General features: G+C 40.0%; 1 protein-coding gene across 1 annotated transcript in view; it reads right to left on the bottom strand.

Annotated features, from left to right (window-relative positions):
* Positions 1-18,989, bottom strand: part of ASTN1 (astrotactin 1) — an 843,969-nt gene that overhangs the window by 27,283 nt on the left and 797,697 nt on the right. Inside the window, exons 16-17 of the mRNA XM_073592047.1 lie at positions 17,286-17,557; positions 3,905-4,038 (exon numbers count right to left, since the gene is read on the bottom strand). Coding sequence (XP_073448148.1) covers positions 3,905-4,038; positions 17,286-17,557 — 406 coding nt within the window. The remainder of the gene's footprint in view (positions 1-3,904; positions 4,039-17,285; positions 17,558-18,989) is intronic.

Raw genomic sequence — 18,989 nt, 5'->3', positions numbered from 1 at the left:
TAGGAGCCGATCCACGAGGCGGGACCCTATTTGAGAGCAGCCGGCGTCTCATCTCCAACCGAGTATGTCATCCCCCACCTGCTCCGGCCGGTTCTCCTACTGATTCAGGCTGTGATGCCGGAGCAGTGTGTCATCTTCTGCACAGCTTCGTTTAATGACTGATCGGTTCCACCTTTTGTGGGTGCATTTAGATCTTGTTTTTACATAAATTCTTTGTTTTTATGCTACACTTACAGGCTCCTGTTGTGCTGGGTACCGTTTGTTTTTCACAGCTTGAGAGCCCATTCACACTATGATTCAGTTGTAATCCAGGTGCACTTGCAATCCGGGTGCATGCTTTACTTTTGGAAGTGCACTGCAACTGGATCATATGGTACTCCTGTAAAGTGAAGGCAAACACACTGTATTTGCAACCTGCATTTGGGGTGTCATTAACATTGCACTGACACCAGCTGCAGATGACAGGGGCAGTGCGTTTGGAATGCAGTGCAGGAAACGAGCAGGGAATGCGGGTTTCCCACAACGTATTATAGTGTGCATGGGCCCTTTTAAAGTTTACCTTGTGGATCTGAGCGCACAGATTTTTTTTTGTGTATTTTTTGGGGCAGTAAAATCTGAATCCCCAGCTACTTGCTGGGGATTCAGATTTTTAAAATACCTGTCTTCCATTCTCTAATGCTGTGCCCTCTCTCCTAATGGGAGCAATGTGGAAGCTTTAGTTCGCTCCATCTGCCGATTGTCAGTAGCCAGTGAGGGGAAGCGGGTAATGCATAACCCCCCCCCATTACACACTGGAGTGCAAATAAAGTGTATACCATACAGTGGTGGGAGGGTTGCATGGGGGGGGGGTTGGCGGCAGAAATGTGTAGGGGGGGAGCAAAACGTACCTTCGCCTAAGTAGACAAAAATCCTTGCACCAGCCCTGTGTGTAACCCTAGGGTTCCTCCAGAGGTTTCTAGGGGATCCTTGAACAATACACAATTTATGACAGATAAGTAACTACTCATGCACTTTAGTGGGCTTTCCTCCCACTGATCACCAATGAAAGGAGCATATATTTCACTGACTAACAGTGTAATGGGGCTCTTCTCTCGCTGACTCTCCAAATGACTACCAATGTAAGAAGGTCCTACACCCACTGATTACCAAACCAAAGAGGGTTCTGTTTCAGTAACAATCAATGGAGAACTTCACTGACCACCAAAGGAAGGTTATGGTTTACTGATCACCAATGATAACCAGTGGGGCATCTTTTCCATCATGGCAAGGAGACATTTTTCCACTGACCACTGATGTGAGGTTACACTACAATTTTCTCATTTTCAAATTTCTTTTCTGGTCATTATTATTATTATTCCTTTTTTCATTATTATTACTGAAAAATGTGTTCTATAGAGCAGCCCTGGGTGTCAAATTCTCTAATTGCACTAGATTTTTTTATTCTTAGTTTATTCTTTCATCTCAACTTACTGTTCAGGCTAATTTACCCTGGGCTATAGTAATTATTAGCAGGGGTTCCCCAAGACTTGAAAATTATCCCAGGGGTTCTTCTATCTTAAAAAGGTTGAGAAAAGCTGGTCTAGAGCATATTTAATGAATATCCATATCTGTCAAGAGCAGCCTTTAACCATTTTAGCCTAGAGGGACCTTTGAAAAAATTTTGAGCTACCAGGGAACCCCGTTGCTAAAAAAATTGTTATTACTAAAGGTCGCGGTATAATAGCTTGTTCAGTAAATTGAAGAAAGTTTTAAATAGCTAAATAAAAAATGGCGTACCTGGAGTATTTGACACCTAGAGTGGATACTTTTACAATACTTCCTTGCTCTATCTAGCAATAATAATTACATTTAACAAATTATTATGTCCAGAAAAGAAACACAGACTATGAAAATTGTAGTGTACCTTTAAGCTGGGTATACACATTTAGATTTTTTTTGTTTACCAGGGCGGGCTGAATGAAAGAAGAAACAGATTCCCCCATCCACACAAGCAAGGTGGATATGGAATCCCTCCCGCAATGTTATTGTATTTTGGCAGCGAGGACTCCTCCACTGTCAGAATACACTCATCAGCGATGCAGTAGCTGATTGAATTTAGGTTTTACAACAATCCTGTTTGATCCACTGATCAACTTCTGTCAAACATGGATGGTCTCATACGGAACAAAATTTGTCCAGTTCCTGAAGAACTGGATAGATTTTGATCCATGTGTACCCAACTTTACACTAGTTGTCAGTGGAACAGTGTCCCTTTGGTTGAGGATCTCCAGCCTGAAGGCCGCATGCGGCCCTTTGGCATATGATGTGCAGCTCTTGGACCTCTGCAATTTGTAGTAGGAACATTGATCAGGGCGATAGCATTGATCTCTACTATCCTCATTTAACATCTTGCCAGTTTTTATCTTCTGCAGCATATCCCCATCCAAAAATGTAGTATGTCCATACTCTCTGACTCTCATTTCTTTTTTTAGGTCAGCAGTTTATGTCAGTCCTTTCAAGAATTACATATATTGAACATCACCCTTCGGTGATGTCAGGGGCCACATTTGAGGTCCCTTTTAACTGATAAATTGACAATCACTGGTCTAGAGCAGTGTTTCACAACTTTTTTTAGTTGAGGCACCCTTTAGACGATCTCAAGGCCCCCCTTTAAAATGATGGACAGTCACAAGGCACCCCATTCTAAAATGTAAAAAACTATTCTAATATTTTTTCATAACGCAGCAACATCCACAAGTAGGATACCCAACGTTAGAGGGCATTTATTCTTCCAAAGCAAATGCACTTTTGCACATTGGTACTTGCTAATATTCCAATGTTTCTCTTCTCCCTCAATTTATCTCCATCGGTCAGCTAATGCCACCCCATTGATGAGGGAGAGGGCACAGAAGGGTCAAACAAGAATGCTGTGGAGGCAACAGACATCCTCCTTTTTAAATGTTCATTAACTGTCATTGGTCATTAGGATGCCAGTGTCTAGAAATTTGTAATAGTGCATAATGAAAACCTGAGGTTTTGTGTAACTAAAAGGCAGACTTCATCCATCTGCTGGCTTCCATACAATTTTTGATCAATTTTTAGGCAGTTTGCCAAGGCATCCCTGAAGAAACCTCAAGGCACCCTGGTTGAAAAAGGCTGATCTAGAGGATATCAATTTCATGCCTACATGAATAGGCTGAATATATAGGAATGGGAAGCTATAACACATACAGTCCCATGATCTGCCAGTTCAGTTAGAAGCTCATTGTGCTGTGATAAACAGGTCTACTTCATTTGTCGAAGGTACAATAAGCATTATAATTTAATATTACACAAAGAAAAACTGTTTGTTTTGGCCTTAGAAGCCAATCAGCTTTCTTTAATTTTTAAAACTCTACAATGAAAAAGAATTAGGTTGCTTTTCTTTCTTATATTTTCATACACGCTGACCAGTGTGTGCCATGAGCTTAACAACAACCACAACATGCAATCGTCATCGTTTTTATTGTTGATTTTAAAAAAGTATTTTTTTTAGAGCAGATAGATAGAGCAGGGCAGTGTTAGACCACCTGTTGGGCTTTACTTCTATCAGGGTTTCTATTATAGAGATTTCTCTTTACTTCCTGTTCCCCCAACAACAGTTTCACTAGCCAGGAAGTGAGTTAAATTCTGCAACATTGACATAGACAGAAATAATAATCTCCCTAATAGAGCCCCAGATAGCATTATAAGCCAAAAAGGATTCTATCCCATACTCAATCAAAAAAAAAAAAAATTTGGACAATTTAATAAATAAAGATTGAAATCCAGTTGTTGCTTTGAGCTACTACAACATATTATTCATTGCACCTATTAAACAAGCTGATGTGACACATATGGCCAGACAACACTAGAGTTAGATGGGTTAAAGATCAAAAAGTCTTACACAGGTTGTGGTAAAGGGGCGCAGGTTGGGAGTCCATCCACACCAAAGGCAGAAGAATCACATCGACACCAATCCTCAATCACGTCTCCACGGCCAGAGCACCAGAGAGAGCTGAGCACAGCTTCCTGCAGCAACTGAGAGACAGACAGACAGACAGCTGAGCACAGAACCCTGCAGTAACAGAAAGACAGACAGACATCTGAACGCTCAACCCCTATAGGTAAAACGTGGGCACAGGTATAACATAACATTGGATCATGCAGGCATGAACATAGAGGTATTGAACAAACAAAGGTGTAGATGTAGATGAAACCTCAGCTCTTTACTGTTATATAGGCAATCTCTATTTGTGGACAGGATACACAGGCTTTAAGGATGGCTCTGAATGGTTTGCCCAGAGTCTCCAATCTCTCCTCAGGTCATGCTAGAATGAATGGCAACCTTATAAATAAACCTCACTTATTTGCTCCCTTTTCATCTGGAAAGTATGATGGAAAGTGCGTCTGTTTGATAAGTGCAAAAAAAACAAAAAACTGTTAAACTTATGAGAAATTACAGCTGTCACTTCTTGCTCACTCTTCCTGTCTTATAACATGTTGTGGATATGTGAAGAGGAGAAATAATTCTATAGTTGAACAAAAGACAATTTGGCATGGTTGGCACAACTTTTTGTTATTTCAGTCCATAAAATGCTGTGTTTGTCACAACAGGAAATAAGAGCGCATTTTTGGCAGATAAATAAATATTTCTCTGTACTTTCAGGGTCTATAAAGGGATAGCACATGGGGAAATGTGCATGAATTGCAAAGATGTGCTTCATATTTTTTTATGCCGACATACTGCACAATTTTATAGTTGTCTAAACTAAAACTCTGTTATTGCTTGAAAAATATATCTAGTCAGCTGCATCATGTGTTTGCCAACACTCTAGTCAAATAAATATATAAACCCTTGATGGTTGGTATCCTTGTTCGTTCAATCATATGTTCAGTCAAAGCCTGGTTAAAAATGGTCAAATTTTCTAGATTATTCTGCGACCAGTGTGTATACAGTACCATTCCAAGAGAGGAATGCAAACAATTTAGAGAAATGTAGTTGCTCAGTCCTAAGAGACTCCATTATCGCCATTATTCTCAGGGATAGGTGGTCAGCTTATTGCACTTTCTACTCAGATACAACCTTAAACCTTATATATTGACCACTATGACAGGTTAGAGGTGTTCTCAACCAAGAGCCAGTTGCCAGATTACGCTTGATGCAGTTGTTAGAATTTTGAACAGAGGCAACAGAGGAATAGAGAACTTATCTCATGGCAAAACAATACAACTGGGAAAAACAACATTTCCAATGGAGACTCAAAAAACTGATGGATGGACTGACTTCTTAAAATATTTTGCTTCTGTATAATGGCCTAGCTGGTTTGGGATTAAGATTAGGTAGCCATATAAATGTAGCACAGTTTTACTGCACCTTATATCTGTGGTTGGGAAGGAATGTAACATAACATCTTGAAGAATGAAGAAGAAAAACACAAGGGGTGATTGCATAAAACATACGGCCACAGTTGCCAACTGTCCAAATGTTTATAAACAGCCCACACAAAAAAAGGCTAAGTTTCTCTGTAAAGAATATTCCATTATCGATATATCATTTTTAGAGTATTATCGATGACATGTCTTTTTGATCCCATACTTTAATATAAACAGTATGTAGCACTAACCCCCTCAAGAACCACTGATTTGCCACAGGTTCCTTTCCTATATTAGTGCAAAAGTAGCCAGGCACACAACAACAACCACTCTTCTGGCTCAATGGAAAGTCTAGGGGTTGCCTTTCCTTTTTATATTTATCGCTGAATGAATTTGGATAGGGCTCAGGGAGCTGTGGGATACTCCATTAATGCTGAACAGTAATGAGAGGACACTCTTCACTCTAGGGGTTGCCTTTCCTTTTTATATTTATCGCTGAATGAATTTGGATAGGGCTCAGAGAGCTGTGGGATACTCCATTAATGCTGAACAGTAATGAGAGGACACTCTTCACTTTGTCTCTACTCCTTAGAACAGTCCCTTTAGTAATGACCCAGAAAATGGATAGCACTGAGACACAATCAAAAATATTCCAGGCCAGGCAAGCACTAGTACTGATACACAAGGGATAGCAGCAGCAATGGTCACCAGGATCTAGCACTCAGGTCTGTACTAGACATGTGTGGTTAATTTTGTTCCGAATTAATATTCGGATAGATTTTTCATTATTCGGAGATTCGGGTATATCCGAATACCCAAATTACAATATAAACAAATTTTACCGAATGCTCCAAACAACGTAAATGAAATTCGTCCGAAATTCAGAAATTTGGACTAAAATTCAAATTGAATTTTACATTGAACTCCAGTCGAATTCTAATTACACATATTGCTGAATTCAAAGACTGTGTGTGTTATAAGAGTACCATTTCAAAATAATGCTGTTTTTATTAAGCCAAAAGGTGATTTAAAGAATCATTGTAATCATTTGATCTTTTGTTTGTTCACTTTGTTGCATTCAAATTGAAAACAACATAACATTTTCATTTCGACCGATTCAAAAATGTATCGATTTGACCATTTCAAATAAAAAAAAATCTGTAAATTCAAAGAAAATTCGAAAATTCCAAATGCGAGTTCCAAATACGAATTGAACGAATCAGCTGAATTGAACTAAAAGAAATAACTAGATTAACAAATCAAAATGAAACTAAACTAAACACATTTTTTCGGCATGCACATGTCTAGTCTGTACTCACTATGTCCCTGTATACTTGGGTGCCTCCTTCTACTATCAGACAGATATTATCATTTATATCAGATATATAATTTCTCAAGTCAACTCTCCCGACCAGATCCTCAGCTAAATCCTTTGATAAGTTTCTGGGACTTTCAGCAAACAGACCTCCCAACTTTAAAACAGCTGGGACATCAATGAACATAAGGAGAATTTCAGCTGGGCTACTTATAAGGACAGCAAACCCTTCGGGCTGGGAACTTCTTCTCCTGGACAAGAGCAGCTCCAGACCCCAGACTATTTATGCACTCCCCCAGCCACTTTCTGGGCACCCTCCCAGGCATCCTCCCCCAGGGATCGGCTGAGACAACATAACTATTTAGTTTTCTCATTTGCCTTTCTAGCCCACTGCATTCTAGAATCCTTCAGAAAGCAGGGGGAAGCAGTCAAACCTGCATCCAGTGGAGCCCAGAACAGCCCAAAGCAATCACAAACTGCTCCACTGATTACAGAGTAGCCAAAAAAACAAAAACCCTGCATTTACAGTACCTAACCATCCTAACAACATGTCTGGGAGGGTGTTACTTCTACAGTATAAAGCTTTAAGATGAGTTTGAGCAATCTATTACTATTACTAGTAATCTTATTACTAGTAGACATGTGCACACTGAAATATTTCGTTTCGGAATTTCATTTTCGTCTGAAAAATAAATTTATTTAGTTACTCCCGAAATTCGTTTTTATTTATTTTGTTTTTCGTTAAAAATTGCATTCGTCCGAAAATCCAAATTAAGGTCGAATCTGTCATTGAAGGCTTATGGTGTCTGTCGAATGTTCTTTTTTTTTTTTTAAATTTATTTTTATTCAAATTTTCCTTATAAGACACAAAGACATAAAGACATATACAAATTGGTTGTCTAGCTTGTACAGGTAATATCGCAAGTACATCAGGTAAAAAAAAAAAAAAAAAAAAAAAAAAAAAAATGAAAGGGAAAGAAAAAGAGAGGAATACATCCATGCAATACAATTTTAACATGTAAGTGAAAAGGGGATTTTTGGAATTTTTGGGCCGCCCCCCCACTGCCCATAAAGGCCTATACCTATTAACTAGGAATTACATTTAATCGTCGATTCTTGGTATCGTAACTGAAGCTAGTCCAACATTAGTAAGCAATGTTCATTTCCTCCAGCCACCCACTCCAAACCTTATTAAATTTCAATTGGCAGCCTCTATTAAGATAGGTATCTTTATATAGTGGAAGATTATCGTTAACCAAACGTTTCCACTGGACATTTGTGGGGGGATAGGGCTTCTTCCATTGAAATGTTATGGTTTTCCTAGCGTAAAATAGAAGCAAGCCAATCATCGTGCGTTTAGCTACAGCAGGAACTAATTTTTTTATAAGGCCCAACATACAAATCTCCATAGACAGTGGTAGATTAGTGGATGCAATTTTATTGATTAGGCCTAGTACCTCCCCCCAGAATTGTTGTATCTTTGGACAATGCCAAAAGATATGGGAAAAATCTCCGGGGGTGTAGCTACATCTCCAACACTTAGGGGAGTGGGCAGGATTTATCAAATGAAGTCTGTGGGGAGTGAAATACGCCCGGTGGACTATTTTAAATTGGACTAACTTGTCACGTATAGAGACTAGCGAACTAAAAGGGAAGTCCCAAACACCATCCCAATCTTCGCCACTCAAAGCTGGAATGTCACGCTGCCAACGGGACAAAAGGCCGTCCAACGGAGGCAAGGACTCATAGATTAAATGCTGATATATGTGAGATATAGGTTTTTTTGTACAACCGGATCTAAGAGTAGTCTCCAGTTTAGACTGTATTAATATACAGGACGAACGTGGGAATTGGGCTTCGAAAGCATGCGAAAGTTGAAGATAACGGAACTGATAGTGCTGCGGAAGATTATACTGGGAGGAAAGCTGACAAAAAGAAAGCAGTGAGGTGCAAGACACCACTTGTGAGATTAATTTTATACCATATCTAGTCCATATCTGGGGGTCAATAGATTTGTAAAAATGTGGTAAATTGGGGTTTAGCCATAGGGGTTTATTAGGGGAAATTCCCATCTGGCTGTGTTTTTCAATAGCCAAGCCCATTTTCCAGGCCCGTAAAGTAGTAAGCATAGACGGAGTTAATAAGTGTGGGGCACATGGGCCTCTGTAAATTAGGTATTGAAGAGATTCCCAGGAGCCTGCCACAGTGGCCTCCAAAGCGGAGGCCACATTGGTTTTATCAGGATTTAGCCACCAGACCACTGTCACCAGCTGTGTCGCCAAAAAGTACTTATAGCAATCTGGAAAGGCCATACCACCCTGCGATAGTGGCCTCATTAATGTAGTTAACTTATATCTCGGTGGTAAGGAGCCCCAGAGAAACTCTGAAAAGCGTTGGTTTAGTTTAGTAAAGAAGGATTTAGGAATCCACTGCGGGGAATGGCGGAATAAATATATGAATTTGGGGATGACCTTCATTTTAAGCAAGTTGACCCTTCCCCATACCGATAGGGGGAGATTATTCCATGCCTTGAGTTTAGCTTTCATATCCCCCACTACCGGATCCAAGTTTAATTTAAGAAAATCTGAGGCTTGTGCAGAGACACAAACCCCAAGATATTTAAAGGAGTCAACCCACTTTAATGGGCTATCTGGAGAGGATGTCAATTTGGCTGCTTGATCTATTGGAAATAGAGTAGATTTTGGCCAGTTTACCCGGAGGCCCGTTACCATGGAGAAAGTGTTGAGGAGTGACAGAGCACCCTGAAGTGATGGACCCGCGTCCCCCAAAAATAAAACCATGTCGTCAGCATACAGGGCTACTCTCTCCTCCAGCATGCCTATCCTAAGCCCCTTAATATGAGGCGATGTACGGAGAGCCTCTGCAACTGGCTCTATAGCTAGAGCAAATAGAGCCGGAGAAAGAGGGCAGCCCTGTCTAGTTCCCCGAAACAGTTGAAATGGAGTTGAGAGTCTGGAGCCCAAACGAATCGATGAGATGGGACACCTATAGATCACCTGCAACCATGATATAAACCGTAGTGGAAAACCCATTCGACGTAGAGTCTCCCACAAAAAGGGCCACTCCACAGTGTCGAATGCCTTTTCTATATCTAGTAGGGCAATAGCTCTGGTACCGGAGTTATTGTGTTGGGCATGAATATTAGTAAAGAGTCTCCTAAGATTAACGTCGGTTGACCTTTTAGGCATAAATCCTGTTTGATCAGAGTCAATAACCGAAGGTAATAATGGATATAGACGGGTAGCCAGCAGTTTGGTTAAGATTTTCAGGTCATTATTCAATAGGGCTATTGGCCTATATGAGGCACATAGCTCTGGGTCCTTAAGGTCCTTATGGATCAAAGTAAGATAGGCCTGGTGCATTGAAAGGGGCAGATCACCCTTGGATAGGCAGAGGGTGTATAATTGGGCCAGGATGGGTGCCAAAAATGCTGCATGTGCATTGCCCAAAGGGAAGGACCGTATAATTTTTAAAACCTCTAAGGCCGAAATAGGGCGTACCAACGATTCTCGTTCCTCATTCGACAGCCAGCCAAGTGCTAGTGGATCTAAAAGGTTTTGCAACATCTCTGGCTGGAAGTCGGGGGGAAGAGCAGAGGTATAAAGAGTTTGGTAAAAGGCTTTAAACATTTGTAAGATTTCTACCTGAGAGGTCACCTTATCGAATGTTCAAAGAAGATTCGACGGAGCAGCTAAACTGTACAATGCAATATAGTTTACCTGCTCCGTCGAATCTTCTTAGAACTTTCAACAGACACCATAAGCCAAAGTACGTGTGTACTTAGTTCTAGCTATTTTACTGCTCCACCTCTTTGGTTACAATCAGCCAATAACATTCATCATCATCATTATTTTTATTTACCTTTTCTCCCCTACGTCGAATCTTTCCTCCCCTACGTCGAATCTTTTCTCCCCTACGTCGAATCTTTCCTCCTCTACGTCGAATCTTTCCTCCCCTATGTCGAATCTTTCCTCCCCTACGTCGAATCTTTTCTCTCTACATCGAATCTTTTCTCTCTATGTAGAATAATCTTGGACTAATAGAGCTAAGGTTAGGCACATTCGACCACTGGTTTGTTATTGTCATCATCATGTCGAATCTCCTATCTATATCGAACTGTTGTAGCAACGAAAGCGAAAATAAAGCATTTGTTTATGTCGGATCTTTCGTTTTTCGGACTCTGCACTTTCGTTATCGTTTGTTAAAACGATAACGAAAATACCTGAAATTCGGACGAAAATGCATTCGGACGAAAACGAATGCACATGTCTAATTACTAGTGTATTGTGAGCGATTTTTTTTTATAGTAAGGAATCCATACGGGTTGTTGTCTGTCTGCAAGTTTTGTGCAGATGTCCTTAATAAAAATATATATTGACCTGCCCCTGGCTTTTAAGATGTGCCGGTTTTTTGGTGAGTTACCAGAAGTGTCCCCTCCATGTCAAAAATTGTCCCACACCTTATTTAGCACAGTTCTCTGGACTTATGGAGTGTGCTCACCATACCATTATGGATAATATGTCTTTCTATATTAGAAAATGGGTATCTGGTCTGCATACAGAGCTGTAGGGTTATAAAAGTATGGATAGCATCATACTGGCAACACTAAGATTTTGTGCCTTGTATCTTTTTTTTTCATTTTTGTTTTTTTTTTTTCTTTTATATTATGTCTTCTCCCCCTTTTTTTTCCACTTATATGGCTCGGTTTTATCTTTGCCTGTCATTATGGCCAAATAATTATAAAGTTGTCTAGTTGATTTCGGTTGTTACTACCCCGTAGGGAAATGGCCAATGTTATGTATGTTCTTTAGCATTTGTGCTATATTTGTACCAAACTGATATCTGTTATATGCAATATCTGTATATGTTCCATTTTTATATCTTACACTGCAATAAAAATCATTGGTAAACAAAAATAAAAATACATATTGGAATGGCAACCCCAAGTCTAACTGTAGACGTAAGCATCAGGAAAAACGATGAAAGCTAGAGAAACACCGCACCAGGTGAGTAGATCCAGGTGAGTAGAAATGCAATAATGAGGACTCCTCCCACGGGTGCAATGCTCAGCTTGCCTGCTGTGAAGATGCATATGAGAAAAAGAATGGCTGCACACCGGAATTTCGTTTTTTTACCTGTTTTATCATCTGTTTGTCTCTGCACTTCATGAGAAGATATAATAAAAGGACTTTTGAGATTCCGGTGTGCAGCCATTCTTTTTCTCATATGCATGAGGAAAAACTAGACCTTACTGCTTCATATACCTGGCACCCTGGGCATTTGAAAAAATACTGTTGCCTTATATGTACAGTTTATATTTACATATAGCCAAGAAGACTTTCCTGTGGGTTTCTAACCTCAGTCAACCCTTTATGAATAAAACTGTGAAACTTACAAGAGCCTGCATGCAGCACATTCTGAATTTGTCCTTATTGCTATACAGACGGGGTATACAGAATTGTTCCACAGGGAGCTGTACATACGTTATACATACGCTTATGAACTGGCTTGTACTATGCATCAAGGCCGCTTGCCAGATATACATAAACTTAGCATAAAATCTTGAACCTAGTTCGCATATTTCTGTTTAATAATGCATGTATTATAAATGGGGTTTTAAACTCGTTTTTAATGCCTAATGACACACCATTTCATTATTTCCATGGACCATGCATATATGCTCCAGGGCTCAGAAATGTCCTCATGTGTGATTATTTGATGCTCTGCATTTCATATATAAACTGTGTCTCTTAATAAAATGGATAAGTAAAGATAAGGGAAACACATATGTGATACAACGCACCACAGTTTATTGCTGGAAAAATTTGTGACACATTCAATTGTTGGGACATTTTGGTGTGTCAGAACTTTATTGATTGTAATGGGCTACCTTAAAGTGATTCTAAAAAAAAGAATAAAACAAAAAAAGAAAAAAGAAAGTGTTATACTTTCCTGCTCTGCGCAATGGTTTTGCACAGAGCAGCCCCGATCCTTTTCTTTTCGGGTCCCATGCAAGCCTCTTGCTATGGGGGCACTCAAGCAGGCTTGCACCCAGGCCACGCTCTGTGTGTTCATTCACACATAGGACATTGCTTGGCCCCTCTCCCGCTCTCTCCTCATTGGTTCACTGACTGTGATTGACAGCAGCAAGAGCCAAAGGCTCCCATTGCTGTGTGAGCCAATGAGTAGAGAGAGACCCGGGAGAGCCGCTGCTCTCGTGCACATCGTTGGATCGAGATGGGGCATAGGTAAGTACAAGGGGTGGCTGGGGGGGAAATTGCACCCACAAGGTTTTTTACCTTAATGCATAAAATGCTTTAAGGTAAAAAACATTGAGGCTTTATAACCACTTTAATGAACACACGATAACTCCTAAAATAACATGAGCGCTGTGACAGTATGCGAGGTGAGGTCATCGATAATCGGTATATTTCACCTCACATTCGTTCTATTGTAAGAGACTTAACCGGAATCCGACCGGGTTTTTCCAGCCTCTGTGGCAGGCTTGGTTCCGGTCCAGGTGTTGTGGTGAGTCCATGCTCAGGTGGACTTTAAATGACCAGGAAGAGAGCACAGCAGGGCTCTGCCCTGAGACTCAGAAGGGAATCTGAGAGAGAGGAGCTCTGTTTGTTTGGATTGAAAAAGAAGGTTTGCTTTACCTCATGTTTTGTGGGTGACCAGCCCCACACCGTATAGAGAGCAGTCTACTGTTTAGTTTAGCGCCGGACGGCAAGGATTTACTTTACTATTTTTGTTTATTTTTATGACTTTGCAAAACACTTGAAAATAAAGCTGACAACCCGCCAGATTTTAAAGAAACTGCCTGCACGCTGGCCTTCATTTTGAGAAAAAGGTGACCCCCACAAGCTAATCTCCCACAGCGCATTAACGCACAAATATAAATGGGTCCTAAAGTCCATTTTCTAGCTGCTTTGAAACACCTGCTGTATATTTACATTGCTGTATATTTACATTAGAGAGCTGGCAGGCTGTTAAAATTCTACATCAATAGAAAAAGAAAAAGAAGGCGTGATTGCAGTGTCTCTGTTGTGAACTTTGAAAACTAATTTCTCCAGAATGTTTATAGCTATAGAGGTGAACAGGGAATTTTTTCTCTGCCTGTATAGCTGTTTTCAGTGGCAGGGGAGTTTACAGGCCAAAATACCCCCCCCCCCCCCCCAAAACCACCACTTGTGTGTTTAGGAGAGGAGCTTTTAAGCATAAAAAACACTCAAAAATACCTTAATGCACGTTCCCACCTTAATGCATTCTAATAGGAGAATTATGGCTAGTAGAATGCATTAACGCAGGACACAGGAATGCACATTAACGCGCATGCAAAAATTCTGCGTTTTACTGTGCTTTTGATGCTGCAAACTCCTGTAGGAAAAAATAAACATCTTTTACCTTACAGTGTGCATGAGGTCTAATACAACACAGGCTTCTCCCTCAAGACTCTCATTTATTTCTACTTAATAACATAGAACAGTTCTTATATGTGTTGTTTTGTGCAGTGTACCTCAACACCAAAGCATCTGTATGTGAACAAGGTCTGAGATTTACCGCACGTTAAATTACAAACATTTAAATACAGAATGCATCAGTTAATCATAGACATGAAACCATACAGTTACACACAGACATGAACATACAGTATAACCAAATATTTCCATACAGAATCCAACAGTTATAGACAAAACATGTCAATCTACATTGTCACAGTGATTTCCATGCAGATTAGGAAAAAATTATTACATTCATCAAAAAACTAATCAGGCTTCATAAGCAAAGACATTTGTCACTGCAAATAGTAATTATTTCATAGCTAGTTATTGCACTAGTTACTTGCTGTTGGCAAAAGCCCCACAGTGTGTGTTCCCTTTTTTTCTAGTGGTAAATTGGACTATTAGTAGTATTTAGTAGTAAGATGACCTGTTTTTTCACTATTGAAGCTACTAGTTTGTCATTAAATGGTTGACTCTACAGAAAGAGATTAAAAAGAAATCTCACATTTAACATCTATACCAAGGAGGAATAACACTGGTAGGTATCATCCCGAATAACCGAACACAATACAAAAGATCCACATGGATTAATACACGGGACTTTAAATAGACCTTGCCAGTATTGTGTATGAGTCATAACAGCAAAATTATGCATAAAAACACAATTTCTATTATGCGAACAATATACAATACAATATTAAAGATAAAATCCCATAAACATGGGGTATAATGGTACAGACATGTGAGCTTCTGTCTTCTGTCATGAAAACATATAGACAGAAGCTCACGTGTCTAGATTGTACTATTGTACCCCATGTTTATGGGATTTTATCTTTAATTTCATATTGTTCACATAAAAAAATTGCATTTTTATGCATCCTTTTGTTGTTATGACTCATGTACAACACTGATAAGGTATATTTAAAGTGCCATTGATTAATCCATATAGATCTTTTATATTGTATTCAGTTATTTGGGATGATACCTACCAGTGTTATTCCTTTTTGGAATAGACATTGAATCAGGGATTTCTTTTTAATTTCCTTTCCCAAGTGACTGTAAAGGTAATTTTTTTTTTAATAGCAAACATGTCTATACTTACCTGTTCTGTTCAATAGAATTACATATAGCTGCCCCAAACCTCCTCTTCTTAGGTCCTCTGCTGGTGCTCCTGGCTCATCCTCTCTGGCTAGTGCCCCCAATAAGAAGCTGCTTCCCATGGGGAAACTCATGTGGGCTTGCTCTTGGGCCCCGCTGCTGCGTCCATTGACACAGACAATGGGACTTGGACCTTTCCCCTGCTCCCTCATCACTGGCTTTGATTGACAGCAGTGGGAGCCGATGGACCCCCCGGCAAAGCCAGTAAGACCCAGAAGTGGGGGGAGAGAAGAGCTTCAGACGTGCACAGTGCTTGATCAAATGAGAGCTTAAGTAAGTATAAGGGTGGGGGGGGGGGGGGCAGTACCGATGCCTACACATTTTGTACATAAGGTAAAAAATGTGTAAGGTTTAGAACCACTTTAAAGTCCTATTTATTAATCCATACAAATCTTTTGTATTGTAAAGCTACAGAAGGACTTGTATTTATCTACAGAAGGACTTGTATTTTTATAACATTAAAAAATTCTTCCTATAGACAAAAATCATATAGTGGAGTTGCCATATTTGACTATTTTAAGAGTGTATTAAATAAACTTTCTTGTTTCACACTACCCTTAGCATGTGACACATGGCTATCTAGCTAATTGCATGATAGATTACTCACTTCATACATCATATGGCCAGCAGATGAAGAACTATCAACTAATCTGTCTGAATGCCAGGCTGATAACTGCAGTATGAAATAGAGGAGGAAACTTGTATCTTTGAAGAGTAGGCTTCTTATGGGAACGGCCCTACCTCTCACACCATGTGGTAGATGTGTTGTAGAGATATGTTTTAGGCTAGCCACTTGGCAGTGGTCAGCGAATATGACAGCTCATGAACTGTGCAAGTTTGGGGAATGATGAGCATGTTCAGGCCCCTATGATGACCTGACTGTGAGGCAAACTGCTGGAACAGATAAGAGACATATTGTTGTTGTGGTAATATACTGTACAGGCAGGTTTCTCTATGGTGCCAAACTCCCCCTCCTTCCCTCCCAACATGCCGAAAGAACAGTATTGAACGGTCACCTGAAGACAACGGAGTTGACATCTTGAGACTGTCATGCTGTGATAGAGCAGTGAGTGAAATTGCCATCATTATGTGCGTGAGGCATGCAACTAGGCTATTGAGCTGCGGCATCAGGTCATTTTGTTACTGCTAAATTTATTTGTTTGCAAGGCTGTGTATAAGAGGTTTGCCTGCCTATTAGGCAGCCCTTGTTCGTATTGCAATTTGCCTGATGCAAAGAATTGTGCCGTAGAAGATCTACTCTCAAATCCAAGAGCTTGTGTCAATGGAGAAATACAATGTGATTTCAGGTGCATTCCACTTGCATTTGATAACAGTTTGAAATGCTTCTAAGATCATTCAGAATTCATTTATAGGTACAGGTGACCAGTGGTTGACCTGCTCTTTTCTACATTTGACCTCCTTCTAAACTGCATCAAGCTGCTTTTGCATTCCCTTTGGCTTATGACTTATGGGGAGGGAAGCAGTTCTGACATGAACAAAAGCCCATCAACACTGAAGGGCTTTTTAATTAACAGAAAATCAGCAAATTTCCTCTGCAGGTGAATCTTTCAGATGCATGAGTTTTAAAATGGCAGTAAGTGATTTTCATTCAAAGAATGTTTTATAAAAGTCACATTAACTGCTTTATAAATAGACCCACTAGTCTGTTTATTACTCTTTGGGACGAAGTTGGCAACAATGGTTAGATTCTCACTGCCAATGACTGTGTGTAAGTGCCTGACTAAGTGGACCTGGTCATTATAGAAACATAATTGTTAAATACTTTTCGGTCACTTACATAGTTACATGAGAAATACAGTATAGTAGAGACCAGCTCATTTCATGCAAGTGCAATATAGAATTAATTATTTTAATGCTTTTCATATCCATAACATTCATTGGAAGATACCTACCTGCTGGGTGATATTGTTATTTGTGACCAGCTCATATATGGGTGCTGCTTTTGTGACCTCTAGAAGAACAGGTTCTGGGGGAGCATCAGGACTCGAGGTCACATGACACAACTGACAGTAAGAGGAGCAACGACCTCGGCTCTGGCACTCCATTCGCAGGCCCTGTACAAGGCGCCTCGTACTTGTGTCCAACAGGCTGTTAATATATTCAGGGAAAGTCAGCACCTTGGGCTCTCTCTCCCGTTCCTCTGACTCATCTGATGGGGTATTTCCTGCAGGAAAAAGAAATACATTTTTACATTTATATACTGTAATTAAACATTTTAGAAGATAACCTCAAAAAAGCGGACTAACTTTGCCTTCATGTAACTTTGCCTTCATGTATGCCTTCATGTATCTATCACCATTACATAACCATTAGATAACCAGATCTAAGAAAGTGGTTATGGGAATCCTACTCTTAATAGAACTTTCACTTTTATTCAGTATGGGTCAGGCAAACATGAAGTAGCAGATTAATAAGTTGCTTTTTTCTAATGAGCCCATGGACAACATGTTGTTTTCTTTTTAGATTTTACAGCTGAAGTTAAGCATTTTCTTTCTGTATGGCTTTAGTCACATTACTTACCTTAAATTAAATATGTCCCACGTTGTGCAAGCAGCTAGATCTTGGAGGAAACTTCACTGCAGGCAAGTCCCATTCTCTTCCTGTCTCTGGAATCTCTGGAGCTGTGGGATTAAAAGCTCCTCTGGGCTGAGCTGCTCTGTGAAAAGGCAACCGCCCCCAGCATGATCTCCTAATGAGGGAGAAGATCCTTTGACTTATCAGACTTTCCCTCATTCATTGTGTTACAGGCACTCAAAGCAATGAAAAAACAGGTCTCAATGGAGGGGGATGTTTATTTATAAAATTAACCAGTAACCGACCAGCCACCGCAGTTATACTGCGGCAGGTTGGCATGGCTGCGCAAATCGCCGTAGCTGTACATTGCTCCTTTAAGACGTCACAGCAGGTGCACGCGCGCCGGAGCTGTTGCGCATGCCCTGCTGGCGTGATGACCGCCGGGCACCTGCGATCGCTCGTGACAGAGCGAGAACCGGGATCTGTAAACACATAAATCTCGGTTCTTTCAGGGGAGAGGAGACAGATCGTGTGTTCATACTAAGTATAAACACCGATCTCTCTCCTCCCCTAGTCAGTCCCATCCCTCCTACAGTTAGAACACACCTAGGGAACATAGTTAACCCCTTGATTGCCCCTTAGTGTTAACGCCTTCCCTGCCGGTGACATTTATACAGTAATCAATGGATATTTTTAGCTCTGAACGCTCTATAAATGTCAATGGTCCCAAAATAATGTCAAAAGTGTCGATCTGTCCGCCGCAATGACAAAGTCCTGATAAAAATCGCAGATCGCCACCATTACTAGTAAAAAAAATAATAATAAAAATTATATTGAAATGATAATGAAAAATGATACATATCGGCCTAAACTGAGGAAAAGATTTTTTTAAATTTTTTTTTTTAATTGGGATATTTATTATAGCAAAAACTACAAAATATTGTGTTTTTTTCAAAAAAAAAATGTGTTCATAGTGCAAAAAATAAAAACTGCAGATATGATCAAATACCACCAAAAGAAAGCTCTATTTGTGGGAAAAAAAGGACATCAATTTTGTTTGGGTACAACGTCGCGCGACCACG

This window comes from Aquarana catesbeiana, linkage group LG07 (assembly GCF_042186555.1).
Source record: "Aquarana catesbeiana isolate 2022-GZ linkage group LG07, ASM4218655v1, whole genome shotgun sequence".
Taxonomy (NCBI): domain Eukaryota; kingdom Metazoa; phylum Chordata; class Amphibia; order Anura; family Ranidae; genus Aquarana; species Aquarana catesbeiana.
The sequence above is the reverse complement of the archived record's forward strand: the minus strand, read 5'-3'. Positions and strand labels throughout refer to the sequence as shown.